Source organism: Penicillium manginii (assembly GCF_028828005.1).
Source record: "Penicillium manginii strain IBT 31320 chromosome Unknown utg000007l:1.0-2284322.0:1.0-2285126.0, whole genome shotgun sequence".
Taxonomy (NCBI): domain Eukaryota; kingdom Fungi; phylum Ascomycota; class Eurotiomycetes; order Eurotiales; family Aspergillaceae; genus Penicillium; species Penicillium manginii.
Genome location: NW_026643108.1, coordinates 669,971 through 693,765, shown reverse-complemented (window position 1 = coordinate 693,765; position 23,795 = coordinate 669,971). Strand labels below are relative to the sequence as shown.

Here is a 23,795-nt window from a genome sequence, read left to right as displayed (position 1 = left end):
TTACCAACTCATTTCAGACATAATTAGCGCCTACTAGTTTCAGTAAAGCTAAGCTACCGGGTTTCATCTTCTGAGCCGGGCCCTTAGGCGTTTTCCACATGCTCTGCACGATTTTTCTGCCCATCATCTTCATTGTCCAGTTTCCCAGCAACAATGTTCTCACGAACATCAGATCGAATTTTTTCCTCCTCGGTGGGATAGGCATGTCGCCACATTAGCCACAGCGGTCTTTCGAAAAGATTGTCCATGCTCTCGATCGAGCGGCCTTTCATCTCGGGGAGGCAGAAGTAGATAAAGATCACCCCGAGGTAGGTCAACATCGCATAGAGTAGAAAAACTCCCCAGCCCATTTCAGTTATCATATTTGGGGTCGCTCTGGTTATGCCATAGTCCACAATCCAGTTTATAAAGAAACAAATAGCCATGCAAAATGATCGCTAGGATTTTGTTAGCCCTGTTCAGTCGAACCAGAGTAATTTGCGTGAACTCACAATTCTGGTAGGGAATATCTCTGCTGCAACAACATAGCATGCAACTGAATGTCCAAATGACCATCCAAAGGCATAAATATAGATCCAAATAATTCCGACGATTCCGCCCGCCGGTGTTCCTCCTATATTGGCTGTATTGGTTCCTGCAAATCTCAGGTATAGAGCCAGATATAGCATCGCGGTAGCTTGCATTGTGGCACCCACAAGAAGAGGAAGACGACGACCAACTCGGTCAACCAAGAATCCCACATAAAATATGGTTGTCACCGTCTTTACAACACCGTATATACCAGTTGTAAGCAAGCTAGATGAACCAGATTTGACACCGATCAAGGCAAATATTTCGGGGGCATAATACTGTGTGGGGGTTAGTAGTAGACTCTAGGGAATTTCGGCCGAATAAATAGCACTCACATTCAGAGAGTCTGTTCCCGTAAATTTATGGAACAGGAAAAGCATGACAGCCAGGAAGAAACGCTGAAAGTTGTTTCTGGATGTAAAAATGTCTTTCATCACAACCCAATAGTTGTGCCCTGCATAAGACTCTTGCTCTTGTCTTACCTGCGCTTCGATCTCGCGATATTCAGTCTGCACGTACTCATGATCCGCTGGCAATTTTCTGAGCTGGCAAATGTTTTTGAGGCCCTGCTCAGACTTTCCATGATTGATCAACCATCGTGGAGTTTCGGGTACAAATGGAATCATCAGACACAGAAAGGCACCAGGAATAATCTGGATACCCATTGAAACCCGCCACTGGGTGTCGTCGAACTCAACACCTGGAAAAGACCATTTGGACACTCCGTAATTCACCCAAAAGGCCAACATAAGTGATGTGACAATCATCAGATTGTATGTCGCTGTCATTGACCCGCGCACAGATTTGGGGGAATTCTCGGCGAGGAATTGAGGCGTGAGCATTGATGACGCGCCAACACCCATACCGGCGATGAACCGGCCGGCCAGAAGTACATCATAGTCTGCAACCATCTGCATCACAGCGCCTACAACAAAGACCAATCCCCAGCTAAACACGGACCATTTACGTCCAAAGTAATCGGATGTAGGGGCTGCTAGTAAGGCCCCGACCGAGCCACCAGCTGCGAGCATAGATGCAATCGTTCCCTTGTGAAGGTTAGAGAAAATCAGAGTTATCTGGACTTAGGTAACCAACCTTGCGATTGTCTTGCTCTGCTTGAGAAACATCATTTAGGCCGAATGCATTTTTGAATGCTGGGAGAGTAAGAATTCCCCCAATATTCCCAGTATCGAAGCCGTAAAAAGAGCCACCCCATGACACAGCAACGAGAAGATAGAGAAGACGAAGATTGAAGATGGCTCTCGGGTCAGTCTTGGCCTCGCTGCTAACCCAAATACTGGTCCCACCAGCCATTATTGATCACTTGTAAGATAGTAGGGTGATGAATCAGTATAACGGCGACCCCGGTCGATTAGAAATCATTCATAACTGAATGGCTCCGGGGTAATTAGACAATAAATAGGCTTCCCAAAGGTGAAATTATGGATGCACGTCAGCATACACTGTCTATCGCAAGTGAAGCCAAATTCGACTAGCTTTCCTGTGCAGACCCCGTGGGGAAGTGGGGAAGCGGAGCACCTCGCCATCTGAGGTCGGTTTTTCTTCCGTCATCTGGCACAACACCGGTGACCAAGCCGATGTTTTTGGGAAGTGAGTTATTCAGCTACTCGTGATTAACTCTTATCTCAAGAAAATGTGGACTCGTTATCGATAAGACAATTCCCTTAAATCCAATCGCTCTTGAACGCCTCAAGCTCTCCCACGATTCCCATATTGTGCTTTTGAACCCCAAAGAGTCATCCTCTCACAATGTCTACTACAACGACTACGGAAGCACCAGAATTCATCCCGAAGCTTCAATCTCCTTCGCAACGAAATTTCAAATACTCCGAAGCTTATATTCCCGCTCTCACCCAGCAATGCCACGCCTCCAACCTTCTCCTTCTACCAAATGGCGATCTACTCTGTGTCTGGTTCGGGGGGAGTATTGAAGGTCGGCCAGACATATGCATCTATATGTCTCGCCTCTCATCTGGACAAGATGCTTGGACAGATGCCGTCAAGATGACACACGACCATACCCGCAGCGAGCAAAACCCCATCCTCTTCCGCGTTCCGTCCACGGGTGAAATTCGATTGCTTTACACATCGCAAGATGCGGGAAACCAAGATTCCGCAATTGTTAAGCAAATTGCATCAACAAATAATGGAGCTACTTGGTCCGATCCAACAATTTTGTTTGGAGATGCAGGCACATTTATTCGACAGCCTATTGTTGTTTTGAAAGATGGTGCTTGGGTAGTCCCTATTTTCAAATGCCGCGCAGAGCCCGGTGAACGCTGGCTAGGAAGCGATGATATCTCCTGTATTCGGATCTCGAAAGATGAAGGGGCTACATGGATCGAAAAGGAGATTCCGAACAGCTACGGATGTGTGCATATGAATATCCAGCAGTTAAAGAATGGGAGTTATCTCGGGCTATACCGAAGTCGATGGGCAGATAACATCTATCTATCGACTTCAACAGATGGGGTTGACTGGAGTGAACCCAAGCCGACGATCTTGCCAAACCCCAACGCAGGCATTTGCTTTGATGTTCTAGCGTCCGGCCGTGTTGTATTAGTCTATAACCACTCCTCGAAAAAGGACGCTGTGGGTCGCCGAGATGGCTTATACGATGATATCAGCGACGGCACAGATACTCGCGCCAACCAAGCAAGCAAACATGGAAAAGAGGCCTTCTGGGGTGCCCCAAGAGCCCCTTTGAGCGTGGCTTGGAGTAATGATAACGGAAACACTTGGCAATGGAAGACCCTCGAGGAAGGAGATGGCTATTGTCTGACAAATAACAGCGAAAAGAAGCTCAACCGCGAGTTGTCGTATCCAAGTATTCTGATTGAGCGTGATGGGTCAATCCATATTGCCTTCACGTTCTGGAGGCAACGGATCAAGTATGTTAGACTAGCCGAAGATTTCTTCCAGTGAATAAAAATGGATTATTTCCGTTTTTCAAGTTTGAACGCGGTATATTGAACTTTATGATCAATCTCTCCGATAAATCAAGGCCTAGAATATAGGCCGTACAAAAGACAATTAAAGAATAAACCTTCAAGTTGGAAGTTCCAACTTGAAGGTATCCTAGGCTAGTACCATTTCTGTACTATAACTGAGTTCAATTCATGTCCGAAGAGAAGAGTAATCTATGGGGAACTGGCAGAGACATAAAAAAGAGCAATACTGACATTGTAACGACTCTGTATTGGCTATTAATTTGGGTACCATTTTGAGCAGACCAGTCATATTCTCACCACATATTATAATTAGCGGTTGAACACTTCAAATTTTAATCTTTCAATTTCGAACTTTTGACGAACGGTAATCCTACTCATACTATTAGTCATAGTCAGACACTCTATGTAGACCTAGACAAAAAGGAAAAAAAAAGAAACACAACTATTCTAAACAAATGAATTATTGATTTAAATAATACTTGTCTTCAATTTTCCTAGAATACTAGTAATAATTGATTTATATAACTGTATCCGTTTTAACAAAGTTTAGTCTTGAACGCTACCTTATATTCCCGGTTATGCGGCGCCTGTAGTCTTTAAACTTCGCCAGCAATGCTCTACAGATAGTACCTAAGAGCTTCCTTATGTCTTGCATTTTATTTGTTCTTCCTTTGATACATTTGTGCGGCCTTCTCGTTAGAAGCAACGGTCATGCGAGGCCATAAAGTACTCATTATTGTTATTTTCTTTTGGGAGTTCCATACTTAGGAACCACATGATCAAGCTGTTTATCATACAGTCCATCAACATCGAAATCACTCTTATGCAGCTTGCCCACTCTCCAGGCAATTTGTAAGCAGATAACTCAATAGCATATCTCTTCAGAAACCAATCTCATCGACCCGGTAGAGTTTTGTGAGAATTTCGATTGATTAATCAAGGTTAGCAATCTCAATTTGGCGCATTCATCAACTACTAAGATCTTTTTCAGTCAATTGAATCATATAAATCCTGATATCTTAGCTTCTTTTTCACTTGCCAAATTTATTTCTTTTTCCTGGTCGTATTGGTCTGTATGCGTGTGCTTCCAAATCCTATGTTCCTTCTTGGGGAGTAGCAATATTTCTCTGTCCTCGGGCTATGTGTAAAGCCTAGACGTAACGGCGTAGTCGTCTGACCTCCAATTATCAAGATACATAAAGGTAGCCAAGAACGCTGCCAGTTTTCTCATCAACCTTCATTTATCACTGCGCTCGTGAATTGATAGCTTCCTTGGTACACGAATCAAAAAATGCGTTTTTGCAATGCCTTGAGATTGTTACCTTTCATTGCCCTTGCTTTAAGTCTTCTGGTCGTCACCAATGCCAACAACCGCCACTGCCTGCCTACTCAGGTTTCTACTTGGACTACTTGCACCGATAGTAAGACACCCAATTGGTCCTCGCTTTCATTTTTAACACATTTTCCTTTCAGATAACGGAAACACGGATTACTTCTTGCCATTTATCACGCAAATTCAACCGCCTGCCCCACGACCGTCGCTGGCTCCGGGCCAATGCCCACCAGACGATGGAAAGATCCGCACAGTTGATGGTGTCACTTACCTTGTCCTATGCAAACAGGCATACTCGACCGGTGACCATAGTGACACGTCCAATATGACTGAGCATAGTTGCATGAAGAGTTGTTCGGCCCTAGCAAATTGCCAGGGTGCAAACTTCAACATGAGAAACCATGAATGCGAGCGCCACTTTACCTGGGAAGGTCAACCCTCCTACACAGTATCCGACAAGGGGGATTGGATTGCGTATCGTCCTATCTTGAAGTGTTGAATTTCTATGATGCTATAATTTCTCTACAAGTCCTCGTAGCAGCATGATTTGGAAGATGTTCTTTGAAGGGATCTCTCGGGGTTTTGTCGTTAATTAGCCATCCATTTATCAGGCTTAGTATTATCAAGTCTGTCGTTCTTAATGTTCTTATCCATGTGATTTCTTGCTACTCACTAGTTTTTAGAGAACAAGAATCACTAGGCTATATAATTTACTACTAGTAGTACTATATCTAGGGCCAAAATGGGTTTGATATGGATAAAGTTTGCTGACTCTATCTCTGAAATTGATATTTACTACACAGCATCAGGCAAACTCTGCTCGATTTGAACCAAACTTTGCATGACCTTTTCCACCCAGGCTGCCTTCACTCCATCCACAGGAAGATATGGCTTACGTGGCCAAAATGTCTTTGGATCGACAATACCAGCAGCCGAGCCAGCGAAGTATCCAACGGCATACTTTGTGGGCGCAATTCCTTCTTTGCAGGCTTTTTCAGCCTGAGCCACCAACCCCTGAAGCTCTTGAGATTCTTTGATCTTGCTCTCATTCCACAAAGCATAGAGTCTGGAAACGGATTTCGGAAACACGTTGGCGATTCCAGTGACGCACCCACCACCACCTCCTATCAAGCAAGGTAGTAACCAGTCAGAGGAACCAGCATATACTGCAAATTGCTCGTGCTTATATTCCTGGGTGAGTCTTGTCACTTTCCCGGCGTTTCCGCATGTCAGCTTGACGCCAACTATATTCGGGTGTTTTGCGAGTTCGGAAAGGATATCGGAGTTCATGTCGACACCATTGCACATGGCTGGGAACTATAAAATCTCAGAGTCGGTATGTTGAACCTTGGAAGTGGAGGTGTCTGCTTTAAAGACTCACGCTGTAAATAACAATCGGGAGAGTAGTCTCATCCGCAACATCGCGATAGAATCCGAGTAACGCATCTTTAGTCACGGCCTTCGCCCAGTAGTTCGGTGGTAGTAGTAAGCCGAAGTCTGCACCTGCGCTCAAAGCATCCTCAGCAAGGCGAATTGATTCATTAGTTGACTGTCCACTGATCCCAGCGACGATCGGGAAGTTTGGACGTCCAATATCCACCGCAGCTTTGCGCGCAATTTTGACCAATTCCTTGCGCTCTTCGGAAGAGAGCAAAACGGCTTCCGCGTTGGTTCCTGCAAGTACCAGCCCATCCAAGCCTCCGCGGATTAAGTGAGAGAACAACTTGTAAGAGGCATCATAATCGACTTCCTGTCGTTTGGTGGCCTTGTATAGTGAGACCACGGGAACGTAAATCCCAGGGGGGCATAGGCCTAGCCTTGTTCGCGATGGTAGATGTCATGGTGCTGAGCTTGTCTCGTCGAGTTATCCTAAACCCAAATCCATCTCACTTACCCCTCCATTCCCGCCTTATACCATCGCTTCGAGCTGCCTACCGGCATTCCTCCCTCACGGAGACAGTCCGACATCTCCGCCCCGGATTCTTCTCCACCGGTGCGGGGAGATTGCACCAATGAACCCTGGGCTATGGAGAAGCGTCCGCAGTATGGGATGATCAATGCCAGATCTGCCGAGAACTAAGTCATGCTCAAAGAATTAGCTCTGGACAAAATCGACGAATCGCACGGTCGCATTTCGTCATGTCGGGGGTACTCGTTTGCCCCTCGAGCCTAGATAAACCCCCTCGGGGTACTCTCCGGAGCCCTATCGTCCTGGTTTCTGTCACATCGAACGTCTCAAATATCCTTGCGGCCCCATTTTGTTAAGCTATGGCCAAAAGAAAGCGGACTTGGACCGATGCTGCCTCGGAGCCCTTGCCGGAGTCGAGCTCTCAGCCTCCTGCCAGTGAAGTGAAAGATGCCAGTGTATTGGATGTTCTGCCGGGGATTACCCGAAAGATCACTGCCTGTGGAGCGTGTAGGAAACAGAAGGTAGGAAACTGACTTGTGTTCTGCTTCATTGGCTAGAATCTGACAAGACCTAGATCAAATGTGACATGACAAATGGCCCACCTTGCACGCGATGTCATCGACGTGGTCTTTCTTGCGTGCTAAACAAGAGCTTGCAATCCTTAGTAGAGGAAGTCAAGTGGGTCCCTGATTCTCAAATCACAGTCTTGATATAGAACTAACGACAATTTATAGGAACACTGAGCAATTGCAAAGTGATATTCAAGGGATTCATGAGGTCCTCGATAACATCTGTCAACATCTCAGTCTCCCACGACCTAGGCCGCTTCTCGCAGTCGATGAATCTACCCAGGAAGAGGTCAGGGTTTCCCAAAATGACGAGCTAGATGGAGACCAGGAAGATCTTGATGGGTGCGAAATATCACCTCCAGATACACCATCTGCAGTCCAAGCTCCGATCGATACATTCCTAGACATTGCTAAATTTGGAAGCCCTGGATCTTCTGACAATACTCCGGGGAGCACAACGCGCCAGAAACAAAATCCAATGAATCAAGACCTCATCGGCAAGGGAATCATCACACCGGAAGTGGCAGAGGAACTCGTCGATCGATATTTCACTCGTCTTGATCCGTATCTATACGGGATCTGCAGTGGCTATCAAAGTCTCCAGCAAATCAGAAGCACATCACCGGTGCTATTTGCTGCCATCTGTACGGTTTCATCCCTCCAGGATCCCAATGGCCAGAAGACCTACGAAGCTTGTAATCGCGAGTTTCGCCGCTTGGTATCTAGGTCCATATTTGAAAAGCATGACTTGGAATATGTCCGAGCTTTGTGTATAAGTTCTTTCTGGCTTTCTGACGCATCAAGAATCTTAGCCAGTGATGCCATTAGACGAACAGCCGACATGCGGCTTCATCGTGGCTTCGACCATCTGGCTAAACCAATAGACCCGCGACTCTTATCGATTGAAAATGCCCCCTCCTCATCACTTGAGATAGATGCGCTCAAGGACCGCGTCAGGTTGTGGTATCTCATCTTTATTACAGATCAGCACCTTTCAATTCTTCACAATCGCGATCCCCTGCTACGCAGCGACAAAGAGATTGCTCTTGGCTGGGAGACATTCCTGGCTCGAGAGGACACGACAGACTCAGACGTCCGAATAATTTCTCAAGTAGCTCTTTTGGTGATAATGAGCCAAGTTCGCGATTTACTAGGTTCCGATCAAGAATCTCGGGTTCCGCAATCACTATCAAATCAGATTATTCACTACTCTCGCCAACTCGATCGATGGTTCACCAAATTCTCGGCATTGTTCAAGCCCGATCCTTACATTGGAGATTTTCCAAAATGCGGCCTACAGCTGCATTACCATTTTGGTAAACTATATCTAGGTCATCAAGTGTTCAAAGGGCTCAACGGGGAGGTCATTCCATCTCACTTCGCCACCGCAGCGGGCATGGCACATGAAGCTGCAGTTGCGATTTTCGAGATGATTCTCCACGAGCATAACCTCCAACACAGTCTCGTCGGAATGCCACATTATTTTCACATAATGATTGCATTTGCGGGTCACTTTTTGCTGGAAGTTACGAGGAACTATCACGTCCAGCTGTCAATCTCGCCCGATCAAGACTTCGAATTGATTCGCAGAGTATTAGAACTTTTTGAAGCAACGCCTTCCATCCAACAGCATCCAATAAGCCGAATGACTCCAGGGTTGACACGGAAGTTGCGCGAGTGCGTTGGAATGCTACAAAGGGATGGGCAACAGACCATCTCCACGGTAGCGGTTGGTACCGGTGCGATCGATTACCAGACACAAAATGATCATTCTCAGATGGGTCCTCCAGCAGGGCCGTTCTCTTTTATAGACGACACCCTAGCTGCACCTGTAGATGATTTTTTATTTGCGGATTTTGGAGAATTTACCTTTCCCGGCATGATGTCGAATGGGGCCGGCTGAATAGTAAAGGACTTGATCGGCCTAAACTCACGATTACGAAGGTTAAGAATATAGTAAAAAATCAATTTACTTTGTATAAAATACTTATCTGATTCATATCAAATCTTAATAACCCATCGCATGCTGGAGGGACCCTCGGCAATAGGCACGGAGAGATCCCCGAGCTAATCGCCGATGTGCAGCCGTTAACCAAGAACTCATAAAACCACCAAGTTCTCAGCATAAACTATCAACAGCTTAATTTCAGCAAGAGAATAGGCAATCCACAGACCACAAAATGCATACACAGCTATCAGACGTCGATCCCGACGCTCAATGTACCCCAAATGTCCCCCGATATCCGAAAATGCAATACCAGCGATTGGGCAATAGCGGGCTCAAAGTCTCCCGCATAATCCTAGGCTGCATGAGCTATGGCAATCCGAACTGGGAGGGATCTCCTTGGGTTCTCGGCGAAGAAGAGTCTCTTCCACTACTCAAACGAGCCTACGACTTGGGAATTAACACCTTCGACACGGCCAATACGTATTCCAACGGAAATTCCGAAGCCATTATTGGAAATGCCCTGTCAAAATACTCCATCCCACGCAGCAGGGTAGTTATCATGACAAAGCTCTACTACCCTGTTCTCGAAGATAATCCTGACTCGCGACCGAACCCTGCTATCAATGATGGTCCTCTCGTCAATCAGATGGGTTTAAGTCGCAAGCATATCTTTGATGCTGTGGAAGGCTCCCTGCGACGATTGAAGACGGACTATATTGATGTCTTGCAACTTCATCGGTTAGATCGTGATACTTCTCCCGAAGAAATCATGCGGGCGCTTCATGATCTTGTTCAGATGGGCAAGGTCCGGTACTTGGGGGCGTCGAGTATGCATTGTTGGGAATTCGCACGGCTGCAATACACCGCAAAAATAAATAATTGGACTTCTTTCGTCAGTATGCAGGGCTTGTACAATCTGCTTTATCGCGAAGAAGAACGTGAGATGAATCCGTTTTGTGAAGCAGAGGGCGTTGGGCTGATTCCCTGGAGTCCGTTGGCGCGTGGTCTCTTGGCGCGACCCTGGGAGGAGAAGTCATCGCGAGCAGAGCAAGATCAGAAAACAAAGCGATGGTTTGTGGGCAATCAGAACGAACTCATCGTTAAACGAGTTGAAGATTTAGCCACGCGCAAGAACTGCGCGATTAGTTCAATTGCGATGGCGTGGTTGCTGAAGAAAGGTGCCTGTCCTATTGTAGGGCTGAACAGCATCCACCGGATCGAGGCAGCACTTGAGACGCTGGAGGTAGAGTTAACAGACCAAGAGGTGTCCTATTTAGAAGAGCTATATCAGCCTCTAGCCGTCCAAGCGATATAGTTAAAAATGGTCACCCTTTCTTAGAATATGCATAATTCATGGTTACAATATGGTGACACCGAGTCGCGCCTTTTATTCGCGCATTCACGATACGAGTCATGCAGAACCCGCATGAAACTAGGAGCTACATACAGCTCAGCTCGGTCTTGCAGGTACTATTAAGCATTAGTTCTAGCCAATCCAGTGCTGGAATTCGATTTCGGAATTTTCCATCGTAACAAAATCCGATTAGCCCCGAAATTGGCCCCGAAATCCGACCCAAACCATATAAGAACACTTACCAGCCGCTCGATACTACCCCCAGTCTCTATATTATCCTTTCAAAATGACGTCTACTCTTGGGCTCAGTCTTCACATTACCGTGCACATCGATCCCTCTAATGTGCCCCGGTTCTTCGAACTATTCAATATTGTGTATGAAGCCGTGATAGCCGAGCCCGAGTGTCGCTTCTTTGAAGTGTACCAGTCACCTACCGAGCCAGGTACCATACGATGGGTTGAAAACTGGTAAAAAGAGCCATATTCCCCTCCTTCAATTATAATGCTTATTATTTTCTAGGGCTGTATCGACTGAGTGGTTTGAAAATGTGAGTAGGCTGCAGAAAATTGAGACAAGCCCAACACCTAATCTCTGAACAGGTACAAATGACAAAGGAGTACTATAATGAATACCTAGCTGAAACCAAGGCCATGTACGTGAAGCCGAGTGAGTTCAAGTTCTTCAATCGTCTTGGAGCTCCATACTACATGGTGAAGGACCTTGAATGAGGCAAAGCAAAAATGACAATTTTGATTTCATGCCCGTATTATTCTCGGCAGTCGTTCATATGGCGATCAACTGATTGTCAACCTTGGAACTCGGAATTTGCCGATTTAATTGGAAATAAATGTGCCACGATCATTTGTACGGGAAAATATCTTCGATTGAACTACCCTAGCTAAGCTATGTGGAAGATAACCAACCGAAAACCACCATACGGTTCAAGTTCACGCACCGAGAAGAGCAGACTACTTCGGTTTTGATGATGTTGTAACAGAAAGAGACCCCAGGTTTGCAAATGTGGTAATCATGGCGGGTCGGTACCTTAGGGTACGCTCAGGCTTTTTGTTCCCGAAGAAAGACAGCCTCTAATCTAATCGCCGGCCCTGCAATAGCATCATAGAAAGGGTAAGTAGGAAGAAAGAAAGAAAAACCAACCTTGTGCTCCGTGTATGGCTCACTGCGGCCGCGGCCGTTGAGTGAGGGGTTTCAGTGTTCGGATTCACAGGCGATTGCGGTATATTACAGACTAGGAACCTGCTAGTTACGCGTGCGCGCAGACCAAGGTTCCTGATTCAATTTGAGAAGGGGACCAGCCCCGAAGTGAGAGAGTGGGATCAGGTTGTGACTTTCTTTCAAGCGGGGGCGGCGAGATTCGAAGTAACTTGACGCTTCGCTGCGCTTTGAGGCGAATCCTATGGTGAGTCAAGAGTTAGTAATTCTGGCCGCTGGTACCGTGCATATCTGTTGTATAAGATATAGGCAGACGAGTTCGAGTATCGGTGGCTTGCCGAGTCAGGTCCTCCTCGCTCTTTTCCGTTGACTTACGTCCAGCTCGCTGATGTTGCGCTTCTGACCGGCAGCCTCGGCACTCTTCTTGACAACCTTCTTCTTTGTTTTCACGGGTCGGGAGGGCCGGACTTCGCCAGGCTGGAACACATCATCGGGCAACTCGAAGCTAGAAACGGTCAGAGTGAATAGCGCTACCAGGTACAGGGTTGGTTACGTACTTGCGAACATGGGTGATTGATAGATCGTGGATATCCTGCAGGTAGCCAGGCCACGAGGTACAAGTCGATTTGAAGATATTAGCATCTGCCGAAATATCGAGGGACCGCGGAGCACCTATGATAATTAGAATTTGGCAAGATGAAGGAAAATTGTGGAACGATACCTGGTTCAAGCTGGTTTAGCTCCAGACCGATGTAATAGCTAGTTGTGTAAACATTCTGGGGCTCAGTCTCAGGCTTCTGCTCCGCAGGGGCCGGCACTTGGGCATTTTCAGCTCCGTTCTCCGCCGCAGCTTGATGGGCGGCATCTTTGGTCTCATCAGTGGTCTCGGTCGTCGTGCCTTTAGCTTGGTACTGAGTGGATCCATTTCTGACGGCTTCCATCTCCTGTGGGCTTGAAACGAGATGAGTTCTTTCGAATCCCTTTGGGAAGGGATGGGCAACGGCAATAATTGCTTTGCGGTCAAGAGCGCCGACAAGGTGACGTAGCTTAGATTCCACGAGGCCAGACCAGACCGCTTCAGCTTCCTTTGTCTTACTTGTAGCTGTGATGTTCAAGTAATACTTGTAGGCTTGGGTGAAGAAGGAATGCCGAGTGAACAGGTCGTTCCAAGAATTTTGTTTGGTAAAGATCTTGTCCACAATATCGCCACCTCTTGCAAGCTCACGTAGAATGACAGCCTTTGTCGACATGGAAATATTATGCGTTGCGCACATCGAAGGGTAGGCAGGGGTGATAATGGGCATCAGGTGGAATCGGTCGCCGTGATAAATCTGAACGTTTCAGTCAGTGTGAGTAGCACAAGGAGAGGCACGGGTATTCCTACTTTCGGGTTCCAAACTTTCATCTGCAAAGGACCATCTTCGATCTGCTTCAGTAAAACCGGTTGTGGCCATGCCCACTTGTTCATGATTCTAAAGAACTTTCCAACAATGACGGAGCCGGTCGCTTGCGGGTACAACTGACAGACTCGTGCCACAAGCATTGCCCATGCAACACCTCCGGGGAAACCAACAATATTTGAGTAGATGGCGCGGCCTTTTCAAAGAGAAGGGTGTTAGATCTTCACCAGCTTGTAAGTAGGAGGGAATTCCACATACGTTGAGCCCAGAGCTTAATCGCCCGTAGTGCAAGACGGAATGTCTTTTGCTGGGGAACAAGTTCCAAGATTTCATCAGTGACACGCGTTCCATTCAGCGATCGTACCTCGAACTCATCCAGGCCTCTGAGGTAGTCATTATTCTTGAGATCTAGGTTCATTGGCACGGAGGAGACGACCAGTCGAGCGAAAATCAGATCAATGCTGATGCCAGATATCTCCAGTTTTATGATAGGAACGAAGGCATCAGGGACCGGGGTCATTTTCTCAATAGACCCCTTAGGCGCGATCTGTTCGAGAACTGGAGGGAAGTCGGAAAAGAAATCGTCTCGAACGACGTGCTTCGGGCCGACGACTAGGGTATCGATATCCGATCCTATAATCAAATGGGATTAGCGATAGCTCGATGGTGATAAAAGAAGAAGCCGGGCGAACTTACCTGGGCCATAAACACCAAGACGATAACTTCCATAGGCAAAGACTTTGCCTCCCGCGGCCTCTACGGCAGCCTGGGAAAGCCCTTTCTTTCGACTGACACCCTTAACGAACTCGAGCGCGACGCGCTGGAGAAGCTGAAGGATTTGCTTTCTGTATTCTCATCATTAGCGCCTTGCTCCGAGACTTCCCCGGGATCCATCTCTTTGATCCCCGTCACGCACCTTCGTTCCGTCTCCGAGGGTAACTCGAAGTTGTTCTGTGCTTTCAGTTCAGCGATAAGATCATCGTTAGCGGCCAGCTCATCCTGAGTAGGGAGAATGGTCGAAATAGGAGGGGTAACACCCCATTGTCGAGCAGGAGGCGCGGCCATTATGATTGTGTGAAGGAAGAGTGAGTTGCCGAAAGATGGTCGCCGTGTAGCTTTGCGACGAAGATAGGGATTAGATAACGGCAGAAACTAAGGTAAGTAACGTCACGATCGCGTGAGGTGAAGAGCACCGAAGTAAAGAGATGGTGAAGATAGGAGGAAATAGAAACAAAAGAAACCGAAGGTTGCAATGCGACGAGAAAAGAATGGCAAGTCAAGGAGTTGGTGATTCGATCTAACGCCGCGCTTCCTTGCTATGGGCGCTAACTTGAGGATCACATGATCCTATATTATCCTGATGCCTGACTGCCTGAATTCAAGTTATTCTTTCGACTTTCCCATTTCACCACCTGAAATACTCCAAATGACGGATTTTTCTGCGGATTACTCTCGGATTTCATACGATATTCTTTTTTCTTTCCTCTGATACCTCTCTCAAATCAAGCAATCCAATAGGTGGCCGGTGTCACGCTCAAACGTCCTCCATCAGTTAGAACACAGTTTCCATTGCAGTAAGCCCCTGCGAAATGCTAGATCCATCCGGCACCCTTCCAGATGGTCCAGAGATGCCTGAGTTCGCAGCAAGGAGGTTGACATAGCCGACGTTCCTTTCAATAAAAGCGAATGCAGACTTCAAAGTAGCCTGGTCAGTGATGTCACATTGGACGAGAAGTATGTTTTGGGTTCCCTAATCTTCGTTAAGGCTTGGGCATAAAATGAAGATAAATCGCGAAATATTACGCTCGATTTTTTTTTCGCTACCTGCTCCAGAACATGCCTTGTTCTTCCGAGGATATATACTCTTTTCGCGCCGTTCTCTGCCAACGCTTTTGTCATGAAAAGCCCCAGACCTAGTTCGATCTGTTAGCTTGACAAGATTGACAATTTCAAACCCCCCGGATTTCACCACTTGCCACTCCCACCACCAGTTATTACGGCAAAAATTCCGGTGACATCAAAAAGAGATGAGCTCGGCATGGTCATTTTGTTATAACTTTGCGAAAGGTCAAAAGGGGTCTTAGGTATACTAGCAGCAGTGCCGTGAAGGTGTCTCGATTGAGGATATTATCCTAAAGCTACCTTCTAGGCTTATATAACTTGAAGGATCTGAAATCAAGGTTGCGGGGTAACTGTTATAGTAGTCCAAGGTTGTTTAAAATCTAATCGGTAGAATATCTGCCAGGAGTCCCGGATGTAGTGGGAGGTTCCAAGGCTGAAGCCTTAACTCGGAAACTCCTGCTTGTTACGTCCGAGTTCAATCCTTTTGTATGCAACATTCAAGATGGCCACCCTCAATCAAATATTCCTAATTTAATTGGTAAATATATACTCGCGATTCTTTTATGCCTTGCCTTAGCTGTTAATGATTCGACGGGTATTGTTAATGTAACAAAATGACTACTGCTAGTTATCTATCCCGCATCATATCCCACGAAGCTATAGCGCCTTGGTTAGTTTCTGAGCCAGCGCAGCAACCCGATCTGGTTTATTCTCGGCAAAGAATCCTGCCAATTGTCTGTCCAGCCATTCAACATCTTCTTTGCTATCTCCAGGCCCTCCTGCCCAGTCTGTATTTCAATATTAGATTGGATCAAAAAGGCGATGAAGGAAGATAAAGCAAAATACTCACGACCCCAAATTGAAGGAAAGACATCCAGTTTCCCAATATCGGGCTTCATAGAGGCGACTTCATACTCCGAATCCTCTGGCCTATACACCCACTTAATCAGTAACCGTATCTTAGATCAACCTTGGAAAGGCACTCAGCATCATCTTACGGGAAATATAAATCCGTCTTAGCAGGTAAAACTAAAGTTTTCGCCTTGATAGATGCCAGAGCCTTCTCAAAGTCTCCGTTGTATGGCTCTTGCTTGGAGACATCGCCGTTCTGCCATGTCTGGATCATGACGAGCAGGTTTTCAGGATCTATGTATCCAATTAGTCAAAGTCCGGCGATTCGTCCACGGATATTAGTAGACTCTGCTAATCACCTACCTTTAGAGCAAGCCCACTTCTCCCAGAAATTCTGCATAAAGTCCTCGAGTCCCTTGAATCCGAGCACAGTCTCGTACAGCTTGTGTCTGTAGAATGCCTGACTGAACCCCCCTATCCATTCAACCATCTTGTCAGCAAGAAACCTAACATTAAAGTTGAAACTTATCCGTTTGTTACTTCTTACCAGCCAGCATATACCCTCCCCAACGCTTTAAGACCAACATCCTTCTCTCTCGCAGACCAAACCCGAACATCCGGCTGCCCTTCTCGAACGCCAATCTCGCCAGAACCAGCAGACCTCGTATCCTTCACAGCAATAAGGGCGCTCTTAACACCTTCCAAAAAAACCTGATTATGCAAGGACGTCCTCGCTGATCCACAAAACGGCACCGCAATATCCATAAACTCGGGATACTGAGTTGCCCACTGGAAAGTCTGCGCCGCTCCCATGGACCATCCGATCACGGCTCGCGCATGGGTGATACCTAGGTGTTTGGTGACGAGCTCATGCTGGGCACGGACATTATCATAAAAGGAGCATTTGGGGAAGGGTGCGGGAGTGGATTGATTTGAAGGCGAAGACGATTGTCCGTTTCCAAAGAGAGCGGGGATGATGATGTAGAATTTGTCAGGGTTGAGAGTTTTGTCTTCTCCGATGAGCCAGAAATTATCGGATATCACTGGGATTTGAAACTATTAGCCTACATCACTCTATGAGTGTCCGTAATTGGATTCACATACTGCCAGAGAACCAGCTGGGGTAAATGATCGCTGGTGATTTGGGATCACCAAAGGTTTTGTATGCGATGTGGGCATCCGGTATCTTTTCTCCACACTGGAGCTCCCAGTCTCCAAGCTTGAAGGTTTCGTAATCATCGGACATGTTTTCTGAATTTATTGTTGCACAAAACTAATAGATTTGCCAGTGAGGTGACCCTAACTTTCGGGGTTTGGTCCATTTATAGTTTGCGATAACAGCGACCCCGCCTCTCCGCACGCGGGGCGCTTTGCGTCGGATGTTCCTCAGGTTCCGACCTGTCGTGTTGCACGAGAGTGAAGCTTTTAGACATAGTATTAGTAGGTTTTACATGATCACAGTTTAGCGTAAAAGATATTAGTAGTACATCATCGTCAGATGCTTGTTTTGCATGTACGAATAGAGAGCATCGGTCGTACAAAATAGTAGTCTCGATAGCAAGAATCACGAAGTACTCCTCCACCCATTCAATATACGTGCCTACCTACTTCCCCGGCGTAATAGAAAGCATCGAAATTCAGATCTATCTTCTCCGAGCCTATTCTCCGTAGTCTATGTAACGAACGATCCCATCAGGACAATCATAAATGGAACGATAACCCACTACTCAAAACTGCGGCCTAGGAATCTCAATCGCATCAGTAGTACGCCCATACGAGATCCCACCCAGCCGACTAATAGGCTTCAACACCTCCAAATCAATCAAGCTCCTCTCCTCATCAATAGCATCCTCGCGCGCCCAGAACCGTACGCCCTCAACGATCGCCAAAACACTAGATTTCTTCCCAGGTACAGCCCGGCTCTCAAACTCCTTGACCTCAACCAGTTTCGCCTCGATGGCTAGAATCGACTCCTTCACGCGTGCGGCTTTGACAACGGACGTCGGGGCCTGCGTGAGACCAGAGGTCTCCCACTCGGATACGCCGTAGGGCGCGTTTATGGCGGTTGCGTTGGCGGCTTCGACGAAGTGCTCGGAGATGATGTTTATGACGCACTCGCCTGTTTCGTTGAGATTCTTCAGCGTGTCCTTGGCTTTGTCGAGGGATCCGACGAAGCCTACGACGAAGAGTGGGGGGGTCATGGTTGATGACTTGGGAGTAGCTGAAGGGGGCGAGATTTGTTGATGTGCCGTCGAGGGACTTTGTGCTGATTAGGGCGATGGGCCGGGGTACCATGCCGGAAATGAGAAGCTTGTAGTTTGAAGCGACGGAGCGACCTTCTTCATTGGGGTCGATCTCGACGTGGTCTTTTTTCAAGCTTGCGCCGCCATCGTTGGCGCCGTCGCCTTCCTTCCAGGTTGGGTTGGGAGGCTTGGTGAAGGTGACTTGGGCGTTGTGGTTGAAGTCTGGACGGGATGCCTGGAGCTGGTCGAAGTCGGGGCGGGCTTTGGACATGGTGGGATTGTGGCTGAAAGATCGACGGGTTGGGAGGAAGAAGGATGCAGAGTGACGGTAACTAGGGATGTACATGTGCCAGGTATTAGTTGTTCATGTTCATCCCTCCCAAGGTGTTGATGTGCCCCGCAGGGAGCACGATGGATGGCGCGATCTCGCCACCGAAACGGTGAGGAACTCACGATGGTTGTACAAGGAAGTGAGATAGACGGGTAGGGAGTCGAGGCATGAAGATGAGAGCAGACTGTAGTGGCAATGGCTCTATCCTGCTAGGTATGAAAGCTATTGTATGGGAATAAATGCTAAAAGGGAGCCTAAGGTTCCGAAAGGGTGCAATCTTAAGCCTCGGATGAAGCTTATCGCTATCTAGATATATACACGCACTTTTTGCTATCAAGAGACGCACAGGAGCGGTATTCGTGAGGATATCTGCAGTGTAGTGCGTGGCCATAGAGCGTGGCTTCAAACTCGGAATTCGGGCCGACACCAGACAGTGGGACAGGCACAGGCACACGGAGATGGGGTGCCTGACGGATCTCGCTAACTCGGCCTCCCACTGTTAAGCGGAGCCGATCTGTTTCAGTTCATCGGGTAAGATACGTCAGAGGTCCGTTGCACTGTATGGCCCAGGGTGTGCATACTTAGACCCCAAAAAGCAAATATATTATGTCGGTGTGCTCGCCTTGGTGCCCATGTACTTCTCGCCCGACAGATCACGGCTAATATACCGGTAAAAAGAAGAAGAAAGGAAAGACAATAAGAGGGATCAAGTGGACTTGGTCCAGCACCATGGGAGTCAGAGATTTTTTGTGGGATGGTGGATACATTACAGTCTTACTATAGTCCCCGGCTACTGTGTATGTGTGGGATGTTGACGAGGGGAAAAAGTGTCCCGCAGTGTGGAGAGTCGAAGAGACTGGAGTATAACGAGTTACCGGGGTTATACTCCAGGGCTACACAACCACAGTGCAGGAACTGGAATACTTAGTACTCTATCTATTTGCTCGTATTTAATGTGTATTAGTTAGTTACTAGTATATGCTTATACTTTAGCTATAATCATAACTATAACAGTACCATGACTATAACCATGACTATGACTACTCCGTCCCAAATCGTATGCCCCACCGATCCCATGACCAGATCGTGAAATCACAAATGTGTTGTTCCGATTCCTCCATTACTTCTTTTTCCTTTTTCCTTCTGCTTTTCTCTCTTCTTTCCTCCCTTTCCCTCCTTGAATTCTTCCCTTCTCTGTTCCCTTTTTTTTTCATGGGCGGTCAAGCTTCCCTCCTTTCTCCCTCATTGTTATCCCTTCCTATTGGGCTCTAGGACCACCCCCGGTCTTCTTCCTCTTTTTCCACCCCCTCAACTCCGAGGAAACATCATCAGATATTCTATTCGTCTGCACCCTGGTACCACCACACTGTTTCCTCATGAAGTTGTCCCTTCTAGAGTCGATTCTCCTCTCCCATAACCTCCCCTATCGCTGCCTCGGCCCTGGATCCGCCTAGCTTCTGAGCTAGGGTTCCCTCATATCGCCTTATCCCACCATTTCAGCCTCGCCCGCCTCCCCTCAACCGGGCCCCAATGGGTCGTGACCACGGATAATCACTGTTGCTCGCCATGGGCCCTCCATCTCCTAAAAAGAAAAATAGCGCCTCCTCCTCCGGTCCAAGACAGATCCGTTTCGTGGCCACAGATGGCCAGCCGCAAAGCAAACGCCGCCGAGTCAACGCCGCGTATGTCTGGCGCATATCCGCCCCAAACTTGCGCTACAAAATTCTAGAGATGCTAACAGATTCCTATCGCCTGTAGATGTTTGACCTGTCGCCGGCGCAAAATTCGCTGTTCCGGCGAGCAACCAGGTACATCGCGCCCATCCCCGGAGAGAGACTCGACGTCATAACCCTTCACTTGCTAATTCGCATGCTCCTGCAGTCTGCAAAACTTGTTCCGACTATAAACATGTCTGTCTCGGTTACAGCGAGTCGACTGCCCACTTGCGATCACAGTCCGACTCCGCGTCGCGGGCCCCGCCGATATCTTCCATTTCGAACAGCAATGACCCAAGCCAACGTAGCTCTCGCGCTGTCGAAAGCTGTTCGCCAGAGCCCGCGCCTGCCTCCGGACAACATAACAAACTCGAAAAGTCCCCGCAAGCATTAAACCGCTCAGATTCCAAAGATGCGTCTTCCAGAGATACCTCGGCACGTACCAATAAAGAAGCGGACGCGCAGCTGGGGGGTGATAGCCCGGAGAGCAGTAAGTCCAGGAGATCCTGGCAAGTTGTATCATACAATTCTGCCAAGCCTTGCTGCAATCCTCATACTAAGCTTAATTCGCTGTTTAGGTCGCACTTCCATGAGCTCCAATAGTCGCACCCATGTCCCGTATTTTCGATACTTCGGCCCAACTGCCATCGTCCCGGGTTTCAAACAAATGGTTGGCCGTTCTCGGAGTCATCGACGCACACAATATCTAACTGATTCCAAGGTTGTACAAGTCCGGGGATCACGCAAAAGTAATCAATCCATGTCATCGGGTGAGTACAATACAGCGACCCTCTCTTGAAGGCCACGCCAGCTGATTCTCTCTTCATCTGTGTCCACAGAGTCGCTCTCTCCACTGAGAAGCCCTAAACCTTCAGATACACCCGCTCGAATTCCACCGGCAGATAACCGCGAAAATCGCGATGCCAATACGATTCCGTTTTACGACCGTGACGATACCCTACCCGTTTCCAAATTAGTGTCTCATCTTAGCGAACTATTTTTTGTCCATCTGGGTTGTAGCTTTCCGTTTCTCCAACGTGATCGCTTTCTTCAAGATCTAAATGAGAAGAAGGTGGATACGATGCTAGTGGATGCAGTATGCGCCTTGTCGGCCAGGTTCTCCCCACATCCGCTTTTAGCTCCTCCCCAGGCACCTCCAATCGATCACTCCCAGCTGCCTGCTGATGTCAATCTCTGGGATCGAGGGTTACCTTTTGCTCAGCGGGCAAGCAGTGCTCTAGTGGACGTTTTATCATGCCCGACTCTCTCCGCCGTCCAAGCATGTTTGCTGCTAGCCTACGAGCAATTTGGATCCAATCACGACAGTGGTCTCTGGATGTACCTGGGCATCTCAATTCGCATGGCGCAGGATCTGGGCTTGCAAAAGCATCAAGGCTTAAAACACAACTACGGCCGAAAAGGCGTTACGCCGAAGGAAGTCATGACTGGGCAAGCCGGGAAGTTGAGAGAGGACCAGTACGACGACTTCGACATCTATCAGAGTCCGAAGGGCCCGCCTCCTGCCTCTGATTCAGAACGGGCCAGAGAGCGAGAACAAGTAGATTCTTTCTGGAGTATTTTCTTCTTGGATCGTGTCATCTCGTCGGGTACGGGAAGGCCGGTCACCCTGCGAGATGAAGACATCGAGCTCTGCTTTCCCCTGCAATCCGAGTCTCAACTACCAAATGGATGGCCCGCGCCTTTCCCACCACTGATACGGATTATCCACCTTTACGGGCGGGTGACCGATCTCATCAACGGTATCCAGGATGTGAATCACGTTACCCCGGATACCCTCAAGCAGCTCGCCGGGATGGAGAGTGATTTGACTGGAATCTACCAACGACTCTCCCCAAAGCTCTATTTCAACGCCGCAAACTTCCAGGCCTATGTGAAGGCCAAGGAGGGAACCAACTTCATTCTCCTCCATTTCTGGTTCCACACTCTGATTGTTCTCCTTCATCAGCCCACGCTGCTCAACTCATTCGGCGGAACAATACAGCATCTTTATCCCAATAGTCGCGAGCTATCTATGTCGTCGGCCAAGACAATCGCTGACATACTCTCGTTTTCTGAGCTCGTGGACGGGAAGAGCTTTATCGGTAACCCTTTCACTAGCCAGCCTATGTACATTGCAGCCTGCGCGTTTCTCATGGAAAGTGCATATTATTCCACGCCTTCTTCAAATTCGATTTCGCATCCACCGCCACAGGCCTTGTTGGCCAACGAATCGAGTGGTTTCGTGATGCCGACAATGGAGCCTACCGGTGGATCAGAGCGGAAGTCGACCGCCAAGCATATTCTACTGGCGTCGGCCGCCAGGGAGAACTACCAGCGTTGCTACAAGGCTTTGAAAGCATTGGATTCATACTGGGAGGGAACAAGGTACATATTGACTGTTCTCGATCAAAAGGCCAAAGGAATTGTCGATCCTCTTCTCTACACCGCTGAAGACATGGAGAATACTACGGAAAATACACCAAACCAGGCATTTACACCCGGAGGCTGGCAGGGCCAGAGGCCGATGGATCAAAGTTCTGATGCAGAAAGGACGCCCGGGGTGGCTGACATATCGTCAGATGGAAAATGGTCTCCCAAGATCGATCCTAGCCAAGGTACGCTCATCTTTTACAATCATTGGCGCCCTGTGACTGACATTCTCCGTCTAGCCATTGGATGGGCACTCGCAGGAGCCACCAACTCTTCACAGCCTAATCTCAGCTTGTTGTATCAACTGCCTACGGCTCAACACGAACCTCCCCCGCCCATCAGCAAAACAACCCATCCGTCCCAGTACAGTCACAGCTATCCGACTCTCCCAGTGCAATCAAATGTTGCACACGGAGCACCATCTTCGTTCTCAGCCATTGCCCCGTCCCATACCCACGGCGAGCCAGTTGCGCCCTCATTGGCTTCAAACAATCCAAAGTTCGCTACAGTACCTCGGACGGTCGGCGCCAGCCCACCCTACTTTATGAGCATGAACTCCCCCTTCCCGGACTCAACCTCTCGCACGACTGCCCCCGGAGGATACGCTCCTAATCTCCCATCTAATCAAATGGAAGGTGGGTCAGCCTACGGATATGGGGTCACTTCCGCCGCGGCGGAGCACCATAGCCATGGACACATGGGACCCTTGAACGCCAGTACGGGGGGCATGATGATTGAGAGTCACGATGTAGACATGAACACCCTCCACCAACAAGAATCGTTTCCCTTTTCCAACGGGGAGATCATTCCTTGGCTCGAATACCTTCCGCAAGATGTGCTCAGCTTTTTCGGTGAAAATCACGGATTTCCGCTCCTAAGCCCTGACGACAGTACGCCTCACCCTCCACCTCCACCACCACCATAATAACGAGTCTTCTTATTCTATTCTGCCTCTCTTGGGCTTTTCCCTTCTGGTATATATGTATTTATTGAACGGACTTTTGCATTGGTGTTCAGCGATGACTTTGGATTTTTATGGATTGCAATCACATCTATACGGAGAGTAGTTTGGATGAGTGGTCAGATATTGCCGTGGTGGTCATCTACCTTTCTGCGACCACCTTTGTTTGACTGCTGGCCAGTCGGCCCTAGC

The 23,795-nt window shown here is 48.0% G+C and overlaps 11 protein-coding genes across 11 annotated transcripts; 6 read left to right on the top strand and 5 right to left on the bottom strand.

The window, feature by feature from the left end:
- Nucleotides 1–83: 83 nt before the first annotated feature.
- On the bottom strand, nt 84–1,884 carry N7533_010184 (uncharacterized protein; the record flags this gene model as incomplete). The annotated part of the gene is made up of 4 exons (XM_057106834.1): nt 84–437; nt 492–848; nt 906–1,616; nt 1,666–1,884. The coding sequence occupies 4 exons, from the start codon at nt 1,882–1,884 to the stop codon at nt 84–86; spliced, it is 1,641 nt and encodes a 546-aa protein (XP_056956051.1).
- Nucleotides 1,885–2,340: 456 nt separating this feature from the next.
- Nucleotides 2,341–3,516, top strand: N7533_010183 (sialidase family protein; the record flags this gene model as incomplete). Its single annotated transcript, XM_057106833.1, has 1 exon — nt 2,341–3,516. The coding sequence occupies one exon, from the start codon at nt 2,341–2,343 to the stop codon at nt 3,514–3,516; it is 1,176 nt and encodes a 391-aa protein (XP_056956050.1).
- A 1,317-nt stretch (nt 3,517–4,833) lies between these two features.
- On the top strand, nt 4,834–5,374 carry N7533_010182 (uncharacterized protein; the record flags this gene model as incomplete). The annotated part of the gene is made up of 2 exons (XM_057106832.1): nt 4,834–4,963; nt 5,016–5,374. The coding sequence occupies 2 exons, from the start codon at nt 4,834–4,836 to the stop codon at nt 5,372–5,374; spliced, it is 489 nt and encodes a 162-aa protein (XP_056956049.1).
- A 296-nt stretch (nt 5,375–5,670) lies between these two features.
- N7533_010181 (dihydrodipicolinate synthase family protein) lies at nt 5,671–6,843 on the bottom strand (the record flags this gene model as incomplete). The annotated part of the gene is made up of 3 exons (XM_057106831.1): nt 5,671–6,192; nt 6,257–6,692; nt 6,770–6,843. 3 exons carry the CDS (start codon nt 6,841–6,843, stop codon nt 5,671–5,673), a joined length of 1,032 nt encoding a protein of 343 aa, XP_056956048.1.
- A 300-nt stretch (nt 6,844–7,143) lies between these two features.
- Nucleotides 7,144–9,256, top strand: N7533_010180 (Zn(II)2Cys6 transcription factor; the record flags this gene model as incomplete). Its single annotated transcript, XM_057106830.1, has 3 exons — nt 7,144–7,305; nt 7,359–7,462; nt 7,519–9,256. 3 exons carry the CDS (start codon nt 7,144–7,146, stop codon nt 9,254–9,256), a joined length of 2,004 nt encoding a protein of 667 aa, XP_056956047.1.
- A 277-nt stretch (nt 9,257–9,533) lies between these two features.
- Nucleotides 9,534–10,616, top strand: N7533_010179 (aldo/keto reductase; the record flags this gene model as incomplete). The annotated part of the gene is made up of 1 exon (XM_057106829.1): nt 9,534–10,616. One exon carries the CDS (start codon nt 9,534–9,536, stop codon nt 10,614–10,616), a length of 1,083 nt encoding a protein of 360 aa, XP_056956046.1.
- A 325-nt stretch (nt 10,617–10,941) lies between these two features.
- N7533_010178 (putative quinol monooxygenase) lies at nt 10,942–11,384 on the top strand (the record flags this gene model as incomplete). The annotated part of the gene is made up of 3 exons (XM_057106828.1): nt 10,942–11,123; nt 11,176–11,203; nt 11,256–11,384. 3 exons carry the CDS (start codon nt 10,942–10,944, stop codon nt 11,382–11,384), a joined length of 339 nt encoding a protein of 112 aa, XP_056956045.1.
- Nucleotides 11,385–12,011: 627 nt separating this feature from the next.
- Nucleotides 12,012–14,294, bottom strand: N7533_010177 (polynucleotide adenylyltransferase; the record flags this gene model as incomplete). Its single annotated transcript, XM_057106827.1, has 8 exons — nt 12,012–12,071; nt 12,205–12,334; nt 12,387–12,501; nt 12,551–13,160; nt 13,214–13,425; nt 13,488–13,862; nt 13,926–14,074; nt 14,146–14,294. 8 exons carry the CDS (start codon nt 14,292–14,294, stop codon nt 12,012–12,014), a joined length of 1,800 nt encoding a protein of 599 aa, XP_056956044.1.
- A 1,434-nt stretch (nt 14,295–15,728) lies between these two features.
- On the bottom strand, nt 15,729–17,169 carry N7533_010176 (homoserine acetyltransferase family protein; the record flags this gene model as incomplete). Its single annotated transcript, XM_057106826.1, has 6 exons — nt 15,729–15,859; nt 15,922–16,001; nt 16,070–16,217; nt 16,287–16,429; nt 16,471–16,966; nt 17,028–17,169. 6 exons carry the CDS (start codon nt 17,167–17,169, stop codon nt 15,729–15,731), a joined length of 1,140 nt encoding a protein of 379 aa, XP_056956043.1.
- Nucleotides 17,170–17,650: 481 nt separating this feature from the next.
- Nucleotides 17,651–18,437, bottom strand: N7533_010175 (flavin reductase family protein; the record flags this gene model as incomplete). Its single annotated transcript, XM_057106825.1, has 2 exons — nt 17,651–18,070; nt 18,135–18,437. 2 exons carry the CDS (start codon nt 18,435–18,437, stop codon nt 17,651–17,653), a joined length of 723 nt encoding a protein of 240 aa, XP_056956042.1.
- A 1,626-nt stretch (nt 18,438–20,063) lies between these two features.
- On the top strand, nt 20,064–23,567 carry N7533_010174 (Zn(II)2Cys6 transcription factor; the record flags this gene model as incomplete). Its single annotated transcript, XM_057106824.1, has 6 exons — nt 20,064–20,179; nt 20,256–20,305; nt 20,379–20,702; nt 20,791–20,982; nt 21,052–22,827; nt 22,882–23,567. 6 exons carry the CDS (start codon nt 20,064–20,066, stop codon nt 23,565–23,567), a joined length of 3,144 nt encoding a protein of 1,047 aa, XP_056956041.1.
- Nucleotides 23,568–23,795: the final 228 nt, after the last annotated feature.